At 41.8% G+C, this 23,354-nt stretch overlaps 5 protein-coding genes across 6 annotated transcripts; all 5 read left to right on the forward strand.

Annotated features, from left to right (window-relative positions):
- LOC108053939 lies at window positions 1-6,122 on the forward strand. Its single transcript, XM_017136676.2, has 7 exons — window positions 1-203; window positions 327-423; window positions 2,652-2,934; window positions 3,027-4,848; window positions 4,912-5,378; window positions 5,436-5,577; window positions 5,635-6,122. Exons 1-7 carry the CDS (start codon window positions 155-157, stop codon window positions 5,637-5,639), a joined length of 2,865 nt encoding a protein of 954 aa, XP_016992165.2. The 5' UTR covers window positions 1-154; the 3' UTR covers window positions 5,640-6,122.
- A 41-nt stretch (window positions 6,123-6,163) lies between these two features.
- LOC108042485 lies at window positions 6,164-7,968 on the forward strand. The gene is given in 4 exon segments (XM_017120806.2): window positions 6,164-6,386; window positions 6,389-6,455; window positions 6,513-6,601; window positions 6,693-7,968. Coding segments are annotated over 4 exon segments (1,149 nt in total). The 5' UTR covers window positions 6,164-6,184; the 3' UTR covers window positions 7,484-7,968.
- An 892-nt stretch (window positions 7,969-8,860) lies between these two features.
- On the forward strand, window positions 8,861-13,235 carry LOC108042486 (mediator of RNA polymerase II transcription subunit 15). 2 transcript variants are annotated; one of them, XM_017120808.2, is made up of 6 exons: window positions 8,861-9,218; window positions 10,150-10,702; window positions 11,054-11,163; window positions 11,241-11,603; window positions 11,719-12,132; window positions 12,294-13,235. In XM_017120808.2, the coding sequence occupies exons 2-6, from the start codon at window positions 10,165-10,167 to the stop codon at window positions 12,606-12,608; spliced, it is 1,740 nt and encodes a 579-aa protein (XP_016976297.1). In that variant the 5' UTR covers window positions 8,861-9,218; window positions 10,150-10,164; the 3' UTR covers window positions 12,609-13,235. The 2 variants fall into 2 exon arrangements, with proteins under 2 accessions (XP_016976297.1, XP_016976296.1); XM_017120807.2 differs by lacking the exon at window positions 12,294-13,235 and having other exon boundaries at window positions 8,864-9,218; window positions 11,710-11,804.
- Window positions 13,236-16,937: 3,702 nt separating this feature from the next.
- LOC108042487 lies at window positions 16,938-19,162 on the forward strand. Its single transcript, XM_017120809.2, has one exon. It carries the CDS (start codon window positions 16,990-16,992, stop codon window positions 18,223-18,225), a length of 1,236 nt encoding a protein of 411 aa, XP_016976298.1. The 5' UTR covers window positions 16,938-16,989; the 3' UTR covers window positions 18,226-19,162.
- A 2,136-nt stretch (window positions 19,163-21,298) lies between these two features.
- On the forward strand, window positions 21,299-22,941 carry LOC108042482. Its single transcript, XM_017120804.2, has 3 exons — window positions 21,299-21,384; window positions 21,448-21,693; window positions 22,123-22,941. Exons 1-3 carry the CDS (start codon window positions 21,367-21,369, stop codon window positions 22,939-22,941), a joined length of 1,083 nt encoding a protein of 360 aa, XP_016976293.1. The 5' UTR covers window positions 21,299-21,366.
- The last annotated feature ends 413 nt before the right edge of the window (window positions 22,942-23,354 follow it).

Raw genomic sequence — 23,354 nt, forward strand, 5'->3', positions numbered from 1 at the left:
AAGAGGCGACGGTCACACAGAAGACAAATAAAAAATTTACTCAACTTCGTTGCAATTTCAATTGCAGTTTTCGTCGACAGATATAAACCCGTAATCGCAAGTAGAGGAACTAACTCCCCCGAATTTTAATCAGTGCATAGTTAAAACCGGGAAAATGCAGCGCACTGGCCTTTTGGCCATTTTGGCACTCTCCTGTGCCTTCGGTGAGTGCAGAATTTCGATGATAAAGAGGGCAATAAGTAGTTTAGTCATAGCTTATTGCGTATTCGCACTGTGCACTGTGGTCCTCAACTTTTCGCCCCTTTGTTTGCCTTCATTTTTTGCAGGCTTCTTCGCCGCTGCCACGCCCATTGGGGGCGATCAAAACCTTTTGGGGGCGAGTAAATGCACTTGGGGACCAGCGTATTGGTGCGGAAATTTCAGGTGAGTGCAAAATAGTGGGTGGTATAGACGGAAAAACTGGATAAAACGCTTTGTCATCGTTTGAACCGGAGAAAAGTTCTCGAAGCGGGCTGAGAATAACAACAACAACCACCGCTAACCCCTTTTAACCCCTTCCCATATAACGGTTTTATATTATTTCTCTGTCTCATTTGTTCATTGTTTGCACTGCAGACTCTTTTGCTTTTGTTTTCCTGCCGATAAGACTATCTCTCGAATCGAGAATCGAATCGGACTGCTCTATAAAATGAGCTATATTTGCCGATAACCCCTGTTATTGCAAACTTAACATTAGTGACGCCCTAATTGCGCCCTCCTTTTTACTGTTGTATTCTAACAAATAAAACCCTGATCTCATTTTTGAGTTTAAGAAATCGAACCAATATTTTCGAGGTTTTAGTTGTTAAACTAATTAATTTTATTATATTTCAAAAGCATTATCATTTGAACGAATAACTATAGAAAATATGAATGAAATTTTATAGTTCAATCAATATTGTAATATCAGTTCAACTAGGAAATCTACTAGCATAATTAAAGTGGTTACCATTGTTAGCAAATTTGGATAAAGGATTTTCTCTAGGTGTGTTTTTCGCAATACTCTCTTTTTACACTTTTCATATTTCTGCATTCCCTTTGTTTTTGCCTTCGCTTTAAATTAAATTAACAGAATGCAGACGAAAATTGCCGACAGCTTAGCAAAGTTAATCGCTTGTTGGGGCAAAACTTTTTTATTTGCATGAGTAATCCTAAAGTCCAGATCATTTTCAGTCGTTCTGAAACATCCCCCTTTCCCTTTTTGCATTCACCGCCAAATGAACCGCATGATTGGTTTATTTATCATCGTATAAAGTGTGTTGTAAGCGGCAACAGTTGTTCCTTATCAACAGATTCTGACTAATCCCACAGGCATATAATGAACACAGGGAAACATCCAAAAGTTAAACTATAATTTTAATCGCTAACTAGTGAATGAATCAAGCCAAAATACCGCAATCCGGAATTACAAAAAAATGTCACAACATTAGAAAACCCACTTCGAAATTCCTCATATCTTTTAAAGTTGAATGTGCCCTATATTTCCAAACTACAGAAGTTTTTACTGTATTCATATGTAACATATAAATCGTCAGCTGAGATCAACTTACAAATAGCCTCTATATGGATTATTTAATTAATAAGAACAATCCAAAGGCAACGGAAAACATTTGTTAAGCACGCACTCTTCTTATCGCTGGTCGCAATTCCTTTGTTTATTGATTGATTTATTTTTAAACGCCGAGGAAAATCCTCGATTTCTGGCTTTTAACTGTTTCTTTGTTTGTCAATTAGCGGCGAAAAATTGTAGAGCCACAAAAATTAAAAACGTCGCCATTGCTGAAATTTCAAAAAACAATACCTCTGCAGTGGCAAGTGAATAAAATATATACGTTGATACGTTAAGATATACATAGGTATATACTGTTTATTTCCGTGCTTATCTTTGCTGTTTTCTTTGCTTTCTAGACGCTATTGTTTGGTATTCCTGATGGTAGCAACACATACATTTTGTGATGTTAATAGAAATTAGCACTTTTCAGTCTGCAATACGTGATCGAATCAGATTTTTTGATTGAAACTGAATAGGGATTGCTTTACAATAAGGTTAACAAATGGTTTTTGTGAAATCGTTTGCTCTTGGAAATTTAAAAGCTTTTAAGAAATAATACTCAAAGAAATTTTAATCTATCTCAAAAGTTCATGGTATAAACAAAGGAAACGAAAAAATAATTGCGAAATCAATTGAACAAATTATTCTTGTGATGTCTCCAAGTGGTTTTCCAAATTTTAAATCTAATAAAAAAATATGTTTAGGCAGAATACACAAAATATCTTTTAAGTTTTAATGAATTTTTAAGCAATTGATTATTCATTTCCTGCTTATACATACATATATCCAATTCGATACAACATAGTCATGTGAGCTGCGGGTGACTGCTATAAGACAATAATAGGGCTGTTTTCAATGGCTAATCCCTTTTCGAGTGGACTCTGATCTTGCTGAATCGTCGGATTCTACTTGACCACTCGATTACGAATGCGGGTCATTTGATCCAAGAGGAAGCATTTTGTATGATCAGCTTACACCCCGGCTCTGTTTGTTATTCACATAATTTTATCATTTTAATAAAGGGAAATTGCTAAAGCAAATTATCGTTTACCCTCCGCAGCAATTCCAAGGAATGTCGCGCCACCCGCCATTGCATCCAAACCGTTTGGGAGACTAAACAGGTACCCGTGGACACGGATTCGATCTGCAAGATATGCAAGGATATGGTAACCCAGGCCCGCGATCAGCTAAAGAGCAATGAGACCGAGGAGGAGTTGAAGGAGGTCTTCGAGGGCTCCTGCAGGTTGATTCCGATCAAACCGGTGCAAAAGGAGTGCATCAAGATGGCCGATGACTTCCTGCCCGAGTTGGTCGAGGCCTTGGCCTCCCAAATGAACCCAGATGTGAGTTTTGATATATGGCTATGAATAATTCTTTGTAGAAATAGCATTTCCCGAATCACTTTTTAACCTCTGATTTTTCTTTGAACCATCAGCAAGTTTGTTCTGTGGCCGGACTTTGCAACAGTGCCCACATCGATGATCTGGTCATGAAGGGCATCCAGTCGGCTCTTGATGGAACTGCCACGGAAGACAACGACAGCTCGGAGGAGTTGACCCTGCAGCCAAATCAGCTTACCTGCGGCAACTGTAACTTTCTTTCGCGCCTGATGCACTCTAAATTTGCAGCCGTCGATCGCGATGACATGGTGGAGACAATGCTTCATATGTGCGGATCCCTGTCGAGCTTCTCAGATGCCTGTGCCAACATTGTACTGACATATTTCAACGATATCTACGACCATGTCAGCAAGCATTTGACCACGGATGGCCTGTGCCATGTTTCGGGAGTTTGTGCCTCTAGATATCACCAACACGAAGAGGATAAGCAGCCCGAAGAAGCTCTGGTTGCTCTGGATGCCGGCGATGACATTCCCTGCGAGTTGTGCGAGCAGCTGGTGAAGCACTTGCGCGATGTCCTGGTGGCCAACACCACGGAATCCGAGTTCAAGCAGGTAATGGAGGGCTTCTGCAAGCAGTCGCGTGGATTCAAGGACGAGTGCATAAGCATCGTGGACCAGTACTACCATGTGATCTACGAAACCCTTGTCAACAAGTTGGATGCCAATGGAGCCTGCTGCATGATCGGCATTTGCCAAAAGAGCTCCGCCTCCGCAGTGAAGGATGCGCCCATTATGCCTCTTCTGCCTCTAATTGAACCTGCCCAGGTGAAAATAACCATTGAGAAACTGCAGAAGCACCCTAAAAAGCAGTTGGGAGCCAGTGAACCCAAATTCAGCCAGCAGGAGATCATGGACATGCAGCTGCCCATCGATCATCTTATGGGCGCAGCCAATCCTGGAGCGTTGGTGGAGGGCGGAGAGCTCTGCACCATCTGCGAGTACCTCCTGCACTTCATCCAGGAGACTCTGGCCACCCCATCCACTGATGACGAGATCAAGCATACCGTAGAAAATATCTGCACCAAGCTGCCTTCGGGAGTCGCCGGTCAGTGCCGAAACTTTGTCGAGATGTATGGCGATGCGGTAATTGCTCTGCTCGTCCAGCAACTAAATCCTCGTGATGTGTGCCCCATTATGCAGATGTGCCCAAAGAATCTGCCTAAGAAGGACGACGTCGAAGTCTTCCATCCAAAATCAATCAGCGATGAACAGGATTCACCTACTTGCCCGCTGTGCCTTTTCGCCGTCGAGCAGGCCCAGATAAAGATCCGTGACAACAAGTCCAAGGCCAACATCAAGAATGTGCTGGATGGCCTGTGCGGCCACCTGCCCGACAAGCTGAAGGATGAGTGCGTGGACTTTGTAAACACTTATTCCAACGAACTGATTGACATGCTGATTGCGGATTTCAAGCCGCAAGAGATCTGCGTTCAACTGAAACTCTGCCCGAAGTCTACTAGTGCTCTTGATGATCTGGGCATTAGCCTGGATGATGATGTCGATGGTGAGGACAAGTCCAGTAGCGAAGAGGTGCGCTTCAACGACATCGAGTCTCTTGAGGAACTGCCCATTCAGCTGGCATTCGACGAGGGCTTCACCAGTGCTCCCAATTGCCTGATTTGCGAGGAGCTGGTAAAGACCTTGGAGAAGCGTATGGGTAAGCACCCCACTAGGGACAGCATCAAGCAAATTCTAGAGGACTCCTGCAACAAAATGAAAAAGCCGCTGGCCGGAAAATGCCACAAGGTTATCGACAAGTACGGCGACAAGATAGCCGATCTGCTGCTCAAGGAGATGGACCCCAAGCTGATCTGCACGGAGTTGGGAATGTGCATCCTGGCTGATCTGGATGATCGTGAGTATTTAATTTAGATAAATACATTTATTAAAAGTAATTAATTTATTTCCTTCAAACCAGTGGAAGTGGATGAGGCTTTGAAGTACGACGTGATTGCTTTGCCCTATGAGGACAACAGGGCGACTAGCATCAAGGAGCCGCCCACTTGTGTCCTTTGCGAGTTCATCATGACCAAGCTGGAGGCCGATTTGAAGAACAAAACCGAACAGGATGACATCAAGCGTGCGATCAAGGCGGTTTGCGAACATCTACCAGCCACCGTTCGCAAACAGTGCGATGCCTTCGTAGAGGGATATGCCGCCGCAGTCCTTAAATTGTTGAGCGATGTCCCACCCAAGGAGGTGTGCCAGAAACTGCAGCTCTGCTTCAGCGTGGCTGTCACCGACGAGGTTGTAGAGTGCGGTGTTTGCCATGGAGCCACCCAGGCTCTGGTGCCCTTCCTGCACGAGAAAAAAGATGAAGACTTAACCACCTTGCAGATGACATCGGTGGCATGCGAGAACTTGCCAGCCAAGTACTATAAGATTGTAAGACTTTTTGTATATATATTTATTACAAATTCTTATAATTCTGTTATTTTTTAGTGCTCTGAGATGATCTCCATTTATGGCCACAGCATTAAGAACCTTTCCAAGCGACCTTATGTGGATCAGCCGCATATCTGCGCCGAGATTGGCAAGTGCTTTGAAAGCGAGAAGTCGGCGCTGGCCTTTGCCAGAATTTCAGGTAATGTATATAAAACAATTAAAAAAGTACATAAATAACTTACCTCTTTTTTAACAGCTTAAGAACATCCCTTTGAGTGATGCGTTGTGATGTGCGAAAAAGACGAAGAGGAGTGGAAGGATTAGCAGAAGGTTGAGGAGGAGAAGGAGGGAGCCAATCCCACGCTTTATATATGCATATACCTTTATATCTGTTTACATTCTTAAACGATTTACTGTAAATGAAACATAATTACTTACTTTTCGTTTCCGTATCCCTGTTTTTGGCTCTAAATTTGTTAGGAGAATTTGTGATGTAACTGATTTTATAAACGCACTCAAACCCGGCTGAAAAAAGTAAAACTTAACTGAAACTTACATTAAGGACTAACATAAACGTACTTTCAATATACAAATTAGCGAAATCCGCAAGCCACTAACTTTGTAACGATATCCCCATCTGTCCGAAGTCAGCTGAGCAGTGTGTGTAGTTTAAGATATCAAAGAAAACTGTGTAAAATACGAACATTGATCTTATAAATCATAAAGAAAACACAAATCGACAAAGCAACTCGTTATTGAAAATTCCCAATTATCCCTGGCTCGGTATTATATATTTCTTAACCGATATGTTTGAGAATTCGCTGTTGATCATAAAGCCGGACTATCTGCACAAGCGGCGTCCGGTGCTTTTGAAGTTGCTAGCTGAGGGATTTCAGCTTCAGGGCAATCGTAGGATCGCTTTCTCGCCGGAATCGGCTGCCGAGTTCTATGCCGATTACGCCGATGAAAAAGGATTTATGTTGGAGGTCATTCTGCTTTCGAAGGGCGTTTCGAGGCTTTTATCGTTACCAAAGAGAAAGCCGTGCAGGATCTGCTCAACATCATGATTTGTTATTTGTAAGTTAAATCTGGGCTTGTCAAATTGCTTCTTTGAAGGTGAAATTGAGATTTTAGTGGTTCGGCTTCAGATCTGGAACGCAATATTCATGTTACCAAAAACAGCCGCAGCGTGGCTCGAGAAATAAACTTTATTTTTCCCAATTGTAAGTTGCATTTGTATAATATAAAATTGGATGGTTCTGAGAGTACCAAATGTGAAATATGCTCTTCAAACTATGCATGTCTTTTCCTTAGATATCCATGAGCCCCATCAGATGTTCGACCATAACAACTTCTGCCATCGTCCTATGCTGAAGCCGCTGCTGGAGGAGATTTACGACATAATGCAGAATATAGACTGCAGCCAGGAGAACTGGAAGGTGCGATTATCCGATTATTTGGTGCGCAGCAACCCAAAGATGCCACAGATCAGCAACCAGTGTCAACAGCGACCGGATGTGGGCATCCAGGACAAGTCGCAGCAGACCACCATGACCTATGCCCCGATGCCGAGTGTAAGGGGCGTGCAACCACGTGCCAAAAAGACACAGAGCAGCAGCTCGCCCTTGTCCTCGACTTCACCGCACTCATCCATGCTGCTTTCGTCCTCCTCATGTGTCACCTGTGGAGGATTCGAAAGGACTGAGACCTGCATCTCGGAACTGGATCTCAATAAGCGAGTGGAACCGCATGATGAGGAAGCAGTTTGTGTGGACGAGGAGATCCTGTGGAAGGAGGTAGTGGTCTATGAGGAGATCCAGCCGGAGGAGGAACAAGAGTCCAAGGAGGGACAAGCCTTTGATATGGAGGAGGAGGGTCGCGAAGAGGCAAGTGGTTCGGATGTGGAGTCGGACAGGAGTGTCCACGAGGCTGCACCGCCACCAGCTCAAGATGAGGAGTCGGATGCGGGAGATGCTGCCACTGGGGAAGCAGGAGAACCTGCTCCCGCTCCGGTAGTGGTTCCTCCTGCGGCAGAGGCTCCTCCAGTCGAAGCCGCTCCACCCGCTGAAGAAGCTCCTCCAGCTGCAGAGCAACCCGAAGCCTAAGTTCAGTTCTTTAGTGCACCTGTTGCCACATCGTTTGTTTTTTTGAAACATAGACAAAAATAGACTGCAATGCGCGCAATTTTGCGTTTGCCATTGCACCAGTAGAACCACCTTCAAATGGCAATTGCGCACTCGCAGAATTCGGGAGGAGGTCCTGCATTTTTTCCCCGGAGAGTGCAACCTACACAGCAGCAATATAAACAGGAGCAACAGACACGGCAGCAACAGCTTTCAAACTTCTAACTTCCCGCCAGCAACATTACAAAAAACGCAGGCGAAGTTTTTTTCGCTCCTTTTAAGCGTCCAATAAAAAACGTAGAAAAATAGAACAAACAATGAAATCAAATATAATTTATGGGCCAACTTTCTCTGCAAAAGTGTGCGTTGCAAGTGGCACACTTTTTCGCGATGCAAAGTGCCCTGCAACGTGGCTGCAATCAACCCAATTATAAGGATAGCAATAGACTTTGCTTGTTCAAATTGCATTTAATTGGAGTTTTATTGATCTAAGCAAATTAATTTTTTTGAAATTGGTCAATGGCTTACTGGCACCGGTTATTTAATTTTTAAATTATTAATTATGAGTCTAGGCTTTATTATTAGTAATTGCTCGCTGTAAGCATGCACTCCAGCAGAAGTTATTAGAATTAACACGCTGTAAGCATGCACCACAGCAAAATATGCAACTTTAATGACAGCGACAATTTATATTTTTAAGTACCAGGACGATCTACAATCAGGACAAAAGTCCATTAATAGCAAAAAAAAAAAAATATATATATATATCCACCCGGAAGTTTAGAAGATACGCATAGCTAAGCCATGCGGGTCATGGATGTCTGTCTACCTGTCGCAGGTGCCTTGAACTGGGCTAAGCAAACGAGTGCCTAATCTGCACACAGTGGTCTATGGCAAAGTAAAAGGAATAGGGCTTATTAAGAAGAACATCAATAAGAAATTTGAATTTAGGAAACTTTTTAAGCAAATGTCTGCCTTTTCTTAGTTTTCGTTTTTTAATCAGGCTATCCTTTATTTCCAGCGAAGACTATAAATAAAATCTTTGAGAATGCAGTTTCACTGTTTTAAAAAAAAGTAGTTACAGTAAAAGATATTCGACTTCCTTCCATTTGCTTTTCGGGATATTGTATTTTGTTATGAAGTTTTAGTTAGTACTCGTACCACGGTAGTCTTTTAAGCCACCTCAGCAATTGAGATAGCGAAAAGTTGCTGGTGCTGCAGTTGTTGTTGTTGTCGCTGTTGCGGGGTGTGTTTCAATGCCGGACCGTTCCACCGTTGCTAGCAACCACCACCGGAACAGTGGCAGTGGAATGGGGGGCGGGAAAGCTTTACGAAAAAATCTCAGCCGGTATGCAACGCTTTTGGCCTTACCGCTTCCGCATTTTGTTGGCCAAAAAGCAAAAGCAAATCGACAGTCGGTATCTGTCCGCCGATTTTGCCGTCGCTCCTGCGTCCTGCTTCCTTCCAAAAATAACAAATAATTACTCAAAATAATAATAAGTGGGGGGTGTGAGCAGCGGAGCTTTTGCGTCGACGTCGAGTCAAAAGTGGAAGAGAAGTGAATCGGTTTCGGTTTCGCAATACATACACAAACAATAGGCGCTGGGAAGTAGACGACGGCGAATCCTTGGCGGCTCAGCATTTCCACCGAATTCGCGTCGAGGAAAAGCGGAAAATCGGAAAAGCGGAGACCATTTCGTATTGATTTTCAAGTGTGGTAAGCGGAAAACGCAGTGAAAACGATGATAAAATACGGGAAACACGAGAAAAGCCCACCAACTGGCAGTGAAAATGCCACAGAAAATGTCAATGGCCAAACTTAAGAAAGGGGGGCGGTGGTGGTTTAAGGAAGTGCTAACAAAAAGTGGCTAAAATTGCCTTAAAATATCTACGAATAGCTAAATAACATAGTGCAGTGTTGACAAAATAAGGTGGGAAAAACGCAAACTCAAAAGTAGTGCCTAAATCATAGCGCGCTTAAAAATAAATCCGGGCAGACACGGAAAAGCCTCAAACCACGGACCAAAAAAAAGCTAAAGAAGCAGAAGAGGAAGCCCGAAGAAACGGAAGAGGAAGAAGCGGCCGGCATACACACACAACCACAAGGGGGTGGTAAACCCAAAAGTTGGTTTGGGAAAAGCTCAAGTCACAAATTTTTGCGCAAGGGCAGGCCGAGTCGAATCGAGTCGAGTGCTTTTCCGCGAAAGGGGGGTTGACAGGCGCCTCTGCCTCTGCCAACGTCGCTGTTGACGCTGGCAAAATTTCGCAACACTCGCACAATCGCACACACCCCCACAATTTACAGTTCCAGCTTTCGTTTGTTAGGGGTGGCATTGCTGGGGTTCCGGGAACAGAATGGGATTGGAATTACAAGCTATACGACAAGACTAACGATGACTGGAATACCCTTGAAGAATTATAGATCCCAAGAAGATGATCCGCTTAAGTAATGTTATTATAGAGCGTATAAATTGTGTGGTCGTCAGGAATATAAAAAAGGGATCTTCATCTAATACCATAACAATACAAAACTAATTCAAATATCTGCCAAATCTTTTCGGTTAGCTACGAAAATAAATATTTGACTTATTCTGCAATACATTACCCTTCTGATTTTGTTCAGATTCATCAAATTCCCTATTTTCCAGAGCGGCGCCGTTAACATGGACAAGATGACGGTTGCCCAGAAGAACGCATATCTTGAGGCGCACATGGCTGTGCAGCAGCAGATGGCCCAGGCGGCCATTCAGTTCAAGCAGCAGCAGACTTCCCAGCAGCAGAACTCGCCCACAGCCAACAACAATAACAACAGCCAGAACAATGGCAACATGCAACAGCAACAGCAGCAACAACAGCAGCAACAGCAACAGCAGCAGCAACAACAACAGCAGCAACATTATGCGGCAACCATCAAAGTGCCACAGATCAGTTCCTCAAGTGTGGCAGCTGCGGCGGCGGGCGAGAGCACCTTCACAGTTCCGGACGACGGGATGGGTTTCGAGGGAGGTGTAAGGGTCCTACAGAGCCTGGGCACATGGTCGGCGGCCGAGCAACTGACCTACAACATCCCCAAGCCGAACCTCATCCCCTTCACAGAGCCCTATGTCGAGGGAGGCTCGATGCACCCCGCGAGTCGACTAAAGGCACTGCAACAGGTGCAGCAGGCATCCTCGGGGGTCCGCAAGACAAATCCCTCAAAATGTAAGTAAATTCTTCCAATAAATTCACCAATGAAACTCATCATTTACTTTTTGATATTAAACAATGAAATATAGCAAGCTTTCCAATAAAATATTTCCACATTTCAACATTAAAATTTCCATTTATAAAAAATGATAAATCTCGGATTAGTCAAATCTTACTAAAAATAATAATAATACTGATAGGAATTCATGACAATTTATTGATTCATTAATCAATGACTGTTCATCAATATAAAATTACGGATGAATTTGATGACTATTAAATGTGTAATATAATTCTAAAATTTCTAATCTAATATTTCCTTCAATTGCTTATCAGTATTAATCAAGAGATTATCTATTCTTTCAGCCACCAACAAGGCATTCGAATGCACGGTCTGTGGCAAAGGACTCGCCCGCAAGGACAAGCTGACCATCCACATGCGCATCCACACCGGCGAGAAGCCCTATATTTGTGAAGTATAAGCTGCCTTCGAGCCCCTGCACCATTAAGCAATATCATCCTCTAACTCTCATTCTCAAATTCTTCTTTTCAGGTTTGTAATAAGGCATTTGCCAGACGGGACAAACTGGTGATCCACATGAACAAGTTCAAGCATGTGACGCCCACGAATATTGCGCCACTCGGAAAGCGTTTGAACAACATGGTGAAGAAGAAGGAGCAACCAGATCCTCCGCCGGAGGATAATAAGCAAAGTCTAGAGCTTCAGCTACAACAACAGGCGGTCCAGGTGGCCGCCCAGAATATAATTGTGCAATCCGCTCAAGGAGCGCCGGCGTCGATTCCCGGGATCATCATCCCGCACCACCAACAGCAGTTATCCTGGACCTGCGAGCTGTGCGGCAGGATGTTCTCGAGTCGGGACGAGTGGTCCATTCACGCCAAGAGTCATCTGGAGGTGAGAAGATGTCGGTAGACACTCCTGGATAAAGTGAACCCATGGAGATATTTGGAGTTCTTTGGAATGGACTTAACTCTTTTATTTTACTTTCTTCAACTTATAGTATTGACAGCCGGAACGGCTAGTCGCAGAGTCAACAAAACCAGCAGCAGCAGCGGCGGCGGCAGGAGTAATTGCTAAGACCACGAGCAGCAACAATAATCGCAGCTACCAAATGGATTCCAATCAAAATCAAATACAAATGGAGGCCCAAGCACGCAAGCAGAAGATAATCATACAAAACCAAATGATACTCAATGCCAGTCATCAGCAGCAGCAGCAGCAGCAACACCCTCAACCGCAGCAACATCAACAGCAGCAACAGCAACAGCAGCAGCAGCAACATGTGGCCCACGGCAAGAAGGCAGCCAGAAAGCACCAGCAACATATACAGCAGCAACAGCAGCAACAACAGCAACAGACCAGTGCGCCTATGTACAATAACAATAGTAGTAGCAACCACAACGGCAACAACCAGGGCCAAGAAGTAACTACCTATTAAACAAGACCAAAATGAACTGAAAAACCACAGCAACACCGACAGCCAACAGCAACATAGAACACCAAAAACTGTAGAAAATTCGAATTTCCGCATTCTGTATTCTGTATTCTGTTACCCTTCCGTTTCCTCTTTCCCTGCAAATTCAGGTGTCCGTGCCGGTGTCGCACATCATTGCCAATTCGCCAACTGCCGCCACCTACATGCAGGCCCAGTTGAGCGAGCATGCCAGCAACATGCAACACGGCATGCCCATTGTCACCTACAATGGGAATCAGTACTGCGTGATCACCAGGGCCCCGGATCTCGATGTGGAGGCGATGCAGAAGCCTCTGGAATATGGCCATTCAGCTGCTGGAGCCACCAATATAATAGTTATGTCGCCGATGCAACTGCTGCCCCCGCAGCAGCAGCAGCAGCAACAGCAGCCGCAACAACAGCAACAGCAGCAGCAGCCACAGTAATTCCTGGCGAGGAGAAAGGCCGGGTCAAAAGCCTCGTTGGGGCTTACTGCCACCAGCTATAAATACAAATTGTAAATAAAGTCTTAAGCAGCCAAGAGCGAACCTAAGTATATGTTTAAAAACTCTACCCAGCAAAAAACAAAGTTTGTAAATGTCAGATTATAAAGCATAGATCCCACGTGTCAGCGAAGTCAACTCCAAATCAAATGTAGTCTAAGCAACCTAACATATCCCCCCGCAGAACTTGTAGTACCATCTAACCCATAAGGCAGCCACCACACTGAGATATATATATACATGCCATTTCGATGCAGTTTTCAGACCCCCCCTCCCCAAAGTAGCAACAACAACTCACATAGACCCATATTCAAACCGCGTGTATGATATTGTATGTGTTTCTATGGCATTGTTTGTAAATTAAGCTAATTACGTACACCAATTACGTCTTCGACTAAAAAACGCAACTTGGGTGGTAAAAAGAAATAAAAGCGATAATGAAAAGAAAAACAAAACAGAGTAGCAGTAGTAGTGTCCATCAGCAAAGCTCCCCACACATCTCCCCACTCGATTCCAATGGCAAACCATGTAAAGATCAAGCGAAAATAAATTTAATTTAATTAAATAAAATGGAAGAAGTTTATAATGAAGATAAGAGGGTGAAATGTTAAGTACCAATATCATTTAAATTCAATTTTGGTTAAATTTTTAAATTGAGTTTAATGCGCTTAATTGGAAGTAACATTTCAGAACACATCCAATTCAGTTCACAACGGCAAACATTAATTAAAAAAGTGAAAACTAAAACAAAAAATAAATAAATGACATTATTAAACTAAATATTCATTTATTTTTCATTATATTTTTAAATCAAATTTTGAATGCAGATTTTTAGAGAATGAACCCACAAGTCTTCAGAGGTATGCCGCTTTGAAATCGGATTACATTTGGGAAAGTTATGGACTCTGGGAATCCAATTGGGGGCCATCTAATTACAAGTCTTCGGAAACTTAGAAATAACTAACATGAAAATGGGTCAAAAATTTGATCAAGTTAAAATGAAAATTTTTGATGCAGATTTTTAGAGTATGAACCCACAAGTCTTTAGAGGTATGCCACTCTGAAATCGGATTAAATTTGGTGAAGTTATGGACTCTGGGAATCCAATTGGGGGCCATCTAATTACAACTCTTCGGAAACTTAGAAATAACTAACATGAAAATGGGTCAAAAATTTGATCAACGTTAAAATGAAAATTTTGAATGCAGATTTTTAGAGAATGAACCCACAAGTGTTTAGAGGTATGCCACTTTGAAATCGGATTAATTTTAGTAGAGTTATGGACTCTGGGAATCCAATTGGGGGCAACCTTATTAAGAGTCATCGGAAACTTGAAATGACATATTTTAGGTATGTCCCCTTGCAACGGTATACCAGCTTCCGCTTGCCAAAGTTTTTTCCATTTCTTGATAAGTTAATTTTTTCATTTCTTAATCAGTCGAATGTTAATTTGGTTTCCTCAGAAATATAGAAGTTATGCTGACTTCAGTTCCGGCTACATGGCCTGGGAATGCTTATCTTTCGTACAAAATATCAAGGCCATATATGTATATATGTATGTATACATGTTTTTGAATTTCGATAAGTTCTTCCGGAAAACTGAGAATGAGCAGAACTCTATGATTTACTTTCCCGACTAAAATGTATCCTATCAATTATTAACAAAATAATGGTGTTTCTTTAAACAAATGTTTGAGCTCTTGATAAAATACTAAAATTATTTAAATCAAGTTAAAAATTAGTTTCAAGTTTTTTTGTATGCCAAGTTGCTATTTATTTTAGTTTCCGATATCAAGACGCTTAATATACCCCTTTTTTTAACAACTACAAGGTACGTTCCAGAATATTTGGTGATGCCTTATCAAGAACACCAGAGAGCTATATTTCGGTCAGCAAAGCTTATTCAGAATTAGTACAATATAAGCTCCCGACTTCGAAGGATGTACAAATTTTGAAAGTGCAAAAGTTAGCAACAACTTTTTTGTACCATTAATGGTTTAAAATTTGAGTGTCCTGGCCCGATTTCCGAGGATCCGCCTTAAGGTACTGTATTAACAGACGCTCCGGCCCAGTGCGATACCTTTTCTCATACCGCACTACAACCTCTATTTGATAAGCAAGCCAATCTGCGGAAATAGTGAAAACCCATGGAAGCCGATCAAAAAAAGGACAGGAAGTGTGTGACAGAAATCAAGAAGAATCAAGTCATTGTTGGACTGCTTCAGAAAGGAAACAAAAGCAATGTTGGACTGCATTAAAAAAGACATTCTCTATGAATTAAACAATATTGAAACCCAACTACAAGTGCAAAACCTTAAGGGCGATTGTCAACAACCATCCATACAGAAACTACAAAATGTGACCCAGCCACCTTGAATAGATGATTTCGAGCCGTTAATATCAAGAAACTTCTAGTGAAAAACATTGTCCTGACGATCTTCCAAATATGAGAAGAGCTTTAAAAAGTGAAGCAGCACAACGGTGAATATTTCATTCCGAGTTAACAAGAACTGCGATGTGCTTGTAGGAGGCATTGTCGTCTACACCTTAAAATCTAACAAAAACACATCCAAATTAAAATAAGTAAATCTATATGTTTTATTTGTCAGCTAGATTTTCACATTTAACAAAAACCTTTCTTAATGTTCTTTTAAAAATTTGTTATAACAAATTTGTTATGGCAAATTTGTGATAGCCAATTTAAAAAAAAAACCTTGAGATAGGTTGGCTAGCTTATCAATCAGAGGATGTAGTGCGGTATGGCAAAAGGTTTCCCACTGAGTCCATTCGTCTGTTAAAACACTAACTGAAGGCAAAACCTGTCATCTCTCCAGAACACTCAAATTCCAAACTATTACTGGGTACAAAAAAGTTGTTGCTAACTTTTGCATTTTCAAAATTTGTATAACCTTGGAAGACGAGAGCTTATATTGTACTAATTCTTATATTGTACTTATTCTGGATTAGCTTTGCTGACCCAAACAGAGCTCTCTGGTGTTCTTGATAAGCCTGAAACGTATTTTGTAACCTCAGCTGAGCATATGAATCTGGAAAACAAAAAGAAATATATATATATATACACTATACTTAAAATCTAGTTTAAGAACCTTACATTTGGCGATTATTTGTACCACATCAAACCAAAATTTCAATTTGATTTAATTAATTTTAATATTCATTGTTTTAAAATATGTACCCAAACAAATCGAAATAAATGCTTTTTTGAAATATTAAATATTTTTTAATAGCGGCTAGGGTATATAAACTAGGGCTTGACGAAGTTTGCTTCCTTTTTTCTATATGTACATATATACAGCTTGCGACAGACGGAGAGTAATGAGCACCTCGCTGATTTAAATCATGTAATATTACGTATACGCAGTGTCAGCCATACTGAGCATCATTCAAGTGACACTCACTTGTGACCAAGTTCCGAATTGAAGCCATTCAAGAACCCAATAATTGGCAGCTGTTGTCGTTCATTATTCTTGGTCTGCCTACTTTGGCGGCATTCTCGCATTTGGTCCATTGACAGGCCAAAATCGAAGTAAAAACCAAAACATTTGGTCAACGCTGAGCTCACGAAAATCAACTTTTCGTTCCAAAAGTGAAAAATGCCGCGGCTTGACCTTAGATGGAAACTCGTCTCAGTCGCAGCGCAGTCGACGTCGCAGCCGCCGTCAACGCTGCACTGGCAGCAAATAAATTTCTGCCTCGAAATGCTGTTTGAGTTTGTTGTTAATAATACAAGTCACTGGAAGAGTTTGCGGAGAGGTACAATGACTTTATCCTGGATCATGCGACAAGCCCTAAAAAAATTGTTGTATTTTTGCTATTAATTGGAATCTGACTTTAGGTTATCCGGATAAAGAACACCATTTTAAGCTAAACAAATAAAATATATGTAAAAAAATCTTATAGACTCTTAAAATTAAGAGCAAAATTTTACAATGAATGTTAATGAAATTCTAATAAAAACATTCAAAACATACTTTTGCATCCCCCAACTTATTGGTTATAAATGTCTGGATATTCAACGAAGGCAGAGTCAGAGTATCTATTAGTTGGAAAATGGGAAACCATAGTTTTTATTGACTTCTCATGTTGTTTTTCGCAAGAATCGCAAATTAGTCTGGGCCCGGGTATGATCACCTGAGCAAACTCGAACTCGAAAGCGGACGCCTACGACAAATGACAGCGCTCACGGCGACGCCAACATCTCTGCTCTCAACCTCCGCCGGATTCTTTTTGTGTCAGTCGGTTTTCGGATCAGTCGCCGATCAGTCGAGTTGATGACCACCAATCCGGGGAAGATTGAGTGATCATGCTGAATGGAAAATTCTACACGGGCCTGCCGCCCAAAATGGAGGAGCGTCAGGGGGTGAAGGTGTGCAATCGTCAGGAGTCCCACTTTTACTGGCCAGATGATTCTCTAGCCGAATCCGCGGTGGAAAATCGAGTGAGGAGAAGGAATAGCCAGCAGTTGGAAAAGCCAGTGGAGAGGATTATTTCGGTTCAGGACTCTCCCTCTGAAGTGGACACACGGCGAATGTTCCACAAGGAGTTTGCCAGCTCATCCATACAGTTTTATGACAATCTTCAGTCAAATCCAAGCAAAAGACCTCCATTGGAAAGAGGACTTCGCAGGGAGTTGACCCCCAAACTCACTGAAGTCAGAGCCCAGGAATTGGATAACAAGGCTGAGGATACAAGCAATCGTCGTCAGCAAGCTTACAGCTCTAAAATTCAATTCTACGATTATGTAAACGAAGCAGATAATACAACTCAAAATAATGTGAGAAGACCACAGATGGATTTCAATGACAAACGTGAAGTGGAATTGAATACCAAGAACAGCCCTAAGTTGCAGGTGAAAAGAAATGTGCGCAGTTTCAGTGTGGAACTAGAGCCCAAGGTCACCAAGAAACCTCTGAACGACAGCCCCGAATGGCGGCGACCACGCCCACTGCCACAGCCCAAAAAGATACTCAAGCAAACGCAGGCACAGGATCAGGATGCCTTTGATTGCTTGGAAAATCGTGTGCGACGATTGCAATTAACCAGAAGTCCTGGTTTGCCCAAAAAGCATGTGACTTACAACGAAGAGGCTGCGGAATATGCCTACTACGATGATCGTGATGATATTGGGGAACCCATGAACGACACTCGCCCCCGTCAGCAGCCAAATATGCCGACAGGAAGTCGCCAGCAGCAACAGCGACAACAGCAACATCACTCCCAGCAGCAACATCAGCATCAGCGACAGCAGCAGCGTTCGTTTATGGAAACTAGTCGAGCCAAGCCATTAAATAATAATAATAATTACCAGCCCAACGCAAGCGGTAGGAAAATCTTGCCAAAATTGCCAGAGAGCCCAGTGGCAAATATACATATGGTCGACGATGATCCCCCTGTCCCCTCTGACCCCCGCAAACACCTGCGCAGCAGCCTCTGCTTCAGCGGCGACGCTTTGATGGTGGGCGGCCAGGCCGCTCAGTCGACTGCGCAGGCGCGGCGCAGCTCCGCCGGACAGAGAATCAGCGTGGGTCTGCCGGACTGAGAGCTCCAATTTGCATGCTTGTTCAATGCAGCTACACAGGGAGAAAGCATCATTATCTACACAAATTATCCACAACATACAAGGTATAAATATATTATCGTATCTTCGTAATGCGATTTTCAATAAAAAGTTATTGAAATTGCAAGACAAGTTTGCCAGACAACATTCCCTAAAATATTTATAGATTTTCTTGATATCAAAAAGTATTTAAGAACTAATATTGAGAAACATCAATTCTTAAAAACAACAAATTCGAAAAAATTAAAAAAAAAAATTTTTTAATTAAAAAGTATTACAAATATGTAGGTAAAACTTATACAATAATGCATTTCGGATTCGATAGTATATTTTTCCCTGTGCAGTAAGTTGACAGAAACAACCTGCAATGCTAATTGAAAAGAACAGCTGAGAAAAACGCAGACTGCGGCGACTGCAGCAACATCAGCAGCACAACAGCAACATCAACCCAAATCGACAGCAGCAACATCTCTATAGGCACGGCAGCAACTCAACACATTGTATGAGTTTTACTTTTACGATCGTCTGCTTAACTTTGACTTCACCCACATGCGAATGAATGTGGCGGTTTTTGTTACTGCTTGTAGCCATATGCGGTTTAATATACATAAACAAACCTTGATCTTGACTAATTTGTGAGCATTGCTGTTGTTGTGCAAGCCAATCATGTATTAATTCAGCTTTTAAAGCCAACGCAGAATAATCTATAATTATTATAAGAGAGATATGCTAATAAACTGATACATAACCAAACGAATTTCGAATTTGGAAGCATTCAATTAAGCCTTAAACTTATTAGGTATAGGCACGAAAACGTATATAGACAAACCGGCTGAAATTTTGTTATATTAAGATTTCTCTAACTAATAGAGGTACAAAATTTAGGAGTTAAACTAATAAAGAAATGAAACGTATAATCCACATTAATTGGTACTTAAAGTGTTTATCTTTTTATGGGTAAACTGGTGAGTTGAATTTAATGTTTTTAACTATAAAATGTTTAGTATGGAAAGTAAAGAAACGCATTGATTAATAATCTGCATACAAAATATATACTTTTTAGGCATTAATTCAATCGTCTGTAATCAATTTTAAATTGTTACAGATATTATTAAATTGACGTGTACTCGTAGCTAGTTACAAATCCGTGGCAAATCGGCAAATCGGGACATTAATAACCCAAACTAATGTAATTTAAGGCACCCTTTCGTGCCGCTTGTTTTATCGGTTCATTTGAATTCCCCACAATTTGCTGATCTGGACAATCAAATCAATGCTCTGGGCGGCTCACCTGGCCTTGCCCATTTTTATTGCCACTTGGAGGTCCCTGCCCCTAGCTCCTTTCACAAAACTTTCAGCCATTTGGGCAACAAGCAAAAACCGTTTTGGAGGCATTGTTAACAAACCAGCGGAAACTCCACCGGCTGAAAGTCAAGTTTAAGTCCAAGTGCAAGTTTGAATCGCGACTGGACGGCTTTTTGATTCGTTGTTTCACAAGGAAGCGGGAAATTATGCGATGTTGCAACAATTGTGTAGACAATTGTCACGCGTGTTGAACTTGAGCTTGACCTTGTCTTCAAAAGCGGGGAGTGGAATAACCACCCATTGTCCATCAAACAAATGACAGCAAGTGCAGCAATTATGCACCATACACCAGGCTTCAATCAAGGCGGTATTAGTCGGGGATTTAATTAAGGCATCGCTTTAATTGTCGGCAATCATCAGCTGCCTTGGGAACTCAATTTCAGCAAATCCAGAGACAGGATAAGCGTCCAATGTAATTGTACAAATGAAGCGTGGTAAAATGTTACGCAAGTCCCTGTCCATATCCATTGCCATTTCTTTGTCCATTTCCATTTCCAATTCCACTTCCACCAGCTTCCAGACAAGACAAACTGCCTCCGCACACGTACGTATATATGGTATATATCTTCCGCATTTCGATCGCGCATCCTGGCCGATAGAAAGTAGTCCAAGCGTGCCGGCAAAAAAGGCCAAAAAGCGAAGCCACCTGGCTAACATTTCCTCGTTTGTGGCCCCGACTGAACCTGAACTTCGGGCCAAGAGAAGAAGAAAGGAGAGAAGAAAATCGCGGCATTTATTGGGTAACCGATCGTCCGGGCGAATAATCGTAGAAACCCGTTGGCAGAAAAAACTGATTCAAATAAGTCGATAAGGTGGCTCTTCTGCTTTTTAAGTGGGCGTGTGGCTCGTGCCGATACACCTTCTGCACTTGAAGAAATGTTTTATTTTCTTGAGATTCTTAGAAATATACTATATGTTATTCTACACTCATGATGACAACTAATTTTACAAAATCATTCTACCAAATGCTAAGTGTAGAAAAATAAACTAAATACATGTAATTTTCTTCTTTTATTGTAACATTGCTTTAAACATAACAAAATAAAAAAAAAATTTGTTGTTTTAGTAACCAAATAACTTTGAGTTTTAAGTAGATGTTAAACATACAATACGATTTGAAGATAATCTTAGTTTGTCAAATACCTTTAAATAAAACATAAATCTATAATTTTATACCTACATTTGTAATCCATATTATTTAATAAATACAAAGTTTGATGCAAATATGACACCAGCTTAACAAACTATTAATCTTCACCTATTAACTTTATCGTCATACCTTAATGCGTATGTAATTTGCTTACTTTCCTATTCAGTCACAGAGCAAAACCAAAACCCCTCCGCAGCCACAACTTCAAAGTAGCAAATGGCCATAGTTATGTGTAATTACAGCCATAAAGAAACATTTTATTTATGCCCCCTGCCCCATCCGATGGGTTGGCGCTCTATTTCCTAGTGGAAATGCAAATGATGCCTCGGTTTGCGAGTTGTAAACTCAATGTTGTGAGTAGCAAGTCCATGCGTGAAGCGGAGATTTCGATTGCGATCTGCAGACTACTGCATACTGACTAGCCCACCTGGCAGGTTTCAATTGCGGTTGCCATTGCAAAACATGTTGCGGCAGGTTCGAGGAAGCTGGCATAAAACTGTTGCGTCCGTTGGCCGAACTTTCAGTTTCGTTGGGGCCACGCTGGTGGTTAATACCGTTGAAGAGAGTTTTCACAATCACATAATACCCCTGAAAGCAGCCCACTTAACATGAATTTGTGCCGGAATGTAAGATGTTACACCAGGAGTTATAAGCCTACAGTTAAACTAAAATGGATATTAACCCTACAGTTCTTGGCTGCTGCGATGCTGTTAGTCACGGTCACTTCTGGCCTAAGACCTCCGAGATCCTACTACCGAAGGAGCTACTTCAGTGCAGTGGCCCCAGGATCCGGACATGGATCGGGTTCTGTACCAGGACCTGTGCGATTGGGACCTGCTGGCTACCTGCGAACCGATCTTCAGACCAATGAGAGCAAACACCGGCCCGTGAGCAAAAAGTATCCCAAGAAGAGTCACTACAGACCCTACGGATCGGTGAGTTATGACAAAAATACTTAGGTTCAAATCATACAAGTTTATATATAGAATTTGAAGATTGCCAAATGGTTTGCTTAAAAAAGTGTCTATTACTAAAAACTTGGGAATTTTTGCTGGACTTAAAGTCAACACTAAGTGTTATTAAAAGTTGTGCTTACCAGTGAATTTAGTTTTCCAAGATTTTGCAATTTTTATTTTAATTTGTTAACGAGTTATATTAAAGTTTGAATGAAAATAAAGAAATAAAACCCAATACAATTGTGAATGTGAAAACTGTGTATGATTAATAACAACTTTGTTTTTTACTCATGCTAGATTTACTATTTTATACTATTTAAGTAAACCAATAAGATTTACTACATTAATTATTACTTAAAAAAACAGAAAATTTAAATACTTTAATTTTCTCTTTAACTTCCTATTTAGCAGGAGGAAGAGGACTATTCCGGTGAGCGCTACAATTCCGCGGAATACTCGGGAGAGTCTTCCGTTCAGGACAGCCGGGAGTACACCATTGGCACCCAGATCCGCGTCCAGCATCCGATCACAATACCCAAGAAGTCCAGTAGCTCTGGTTATCCGAAGCAGCCGAAATACGTGACTGCCATTCCATACAAGGCCACCGGTTATGGCTCCGATATTCAAAAAGCCATAGGTTATGGTTCCGATCACATTGGATCCGCAGAGGATATCGGTCCTCCGCCCAAGCGATCGAAGTGGAATCCAGTGCAGTATGATGCGGAAGCCGATCCCTTCCATCTAGTGCCACCGCCCAAGGCAACCGTCGCCTCCAGCAGCAATTCCTATAGCGTATATGAACCCGAACACGATGATTATGAGGTGGTTCCAGTGCCTCGACCCAAGAGCCACGATCGCTACAAGAATGTGGCCTCCAAGAAGCAAATAGAGGCATATCTTGAGGATCAGCAGAAGCTGCTGGACGAGGCCATCAAAGTGCAGCTGCTGAACAATCCCAAGCTGCAGAAGTTCCTCAAGGCGCAGGCGCAGGAACAGGAGCGGGAATCGCGGCCTGATCTCGAGCTCGAGGACTTCGAGGCCTATCCGCCAAACTTTTCCGGGCCGGGACACCTGCGCACCAAGTACATCGACCACCCGCCACCACATCCGCCCAAGGGATCCCGATCCCGCCGGCGTCCACCGGGCGGTGACCTCAACCGGCCGCCCAAGACCATCATCAAACCCAAACGGAAGTACCGATCCACAGCACTGGTCATCAATGTGTGAGAGGAATCACTTAGTCCTTACTAAATTACTAATTTAAATATCGTCTATAAATACTTAGAGTAGTCCGATTGTACAGTAGAGTTGTAAATAATAAAAGACCATTTACTTTAATATTGATTCAAGAGTTTGGTATAATTTAAAAGCTGTTATTAGAGGAACTTTTAAGAATTTATGCTGAGCAAGACTAAAGAAGTCCTAATTCGGTTTTTTATATTCGAGCCAATTCTTTTGGAAATATATTAAGAATTATCAATTCTTTAAATTTCGATTTAGTGACTAAACATTTAGTGACGATTCTGTTGTAACTAATAATTTAATAAGTCTTGGTGCCAAACTATTATTGGCAGTACTAAAAATGTTCAAGAGCAGCTTAAATTAAATTTAGTAATATTTCTTAATGATTTTTTTTATTT

The sequence above is a fragment of the Drosophila rhopaloa genome, unplaced genomic scaffold (genome assembly GCF_018152115.1).
Source record: "Drosophila rhopaloa isolate 14029-0021.01 unplaced genomic scaffold, ASM1815211v1 contig_167, whole genome shotgun sequence".
Lineage (NCBI taxonomy): Eukaryota > Metazoa > Arthropoda > Insecta > Diptera > Drosophilidae > Drosophila > Drosophila rhopaloa.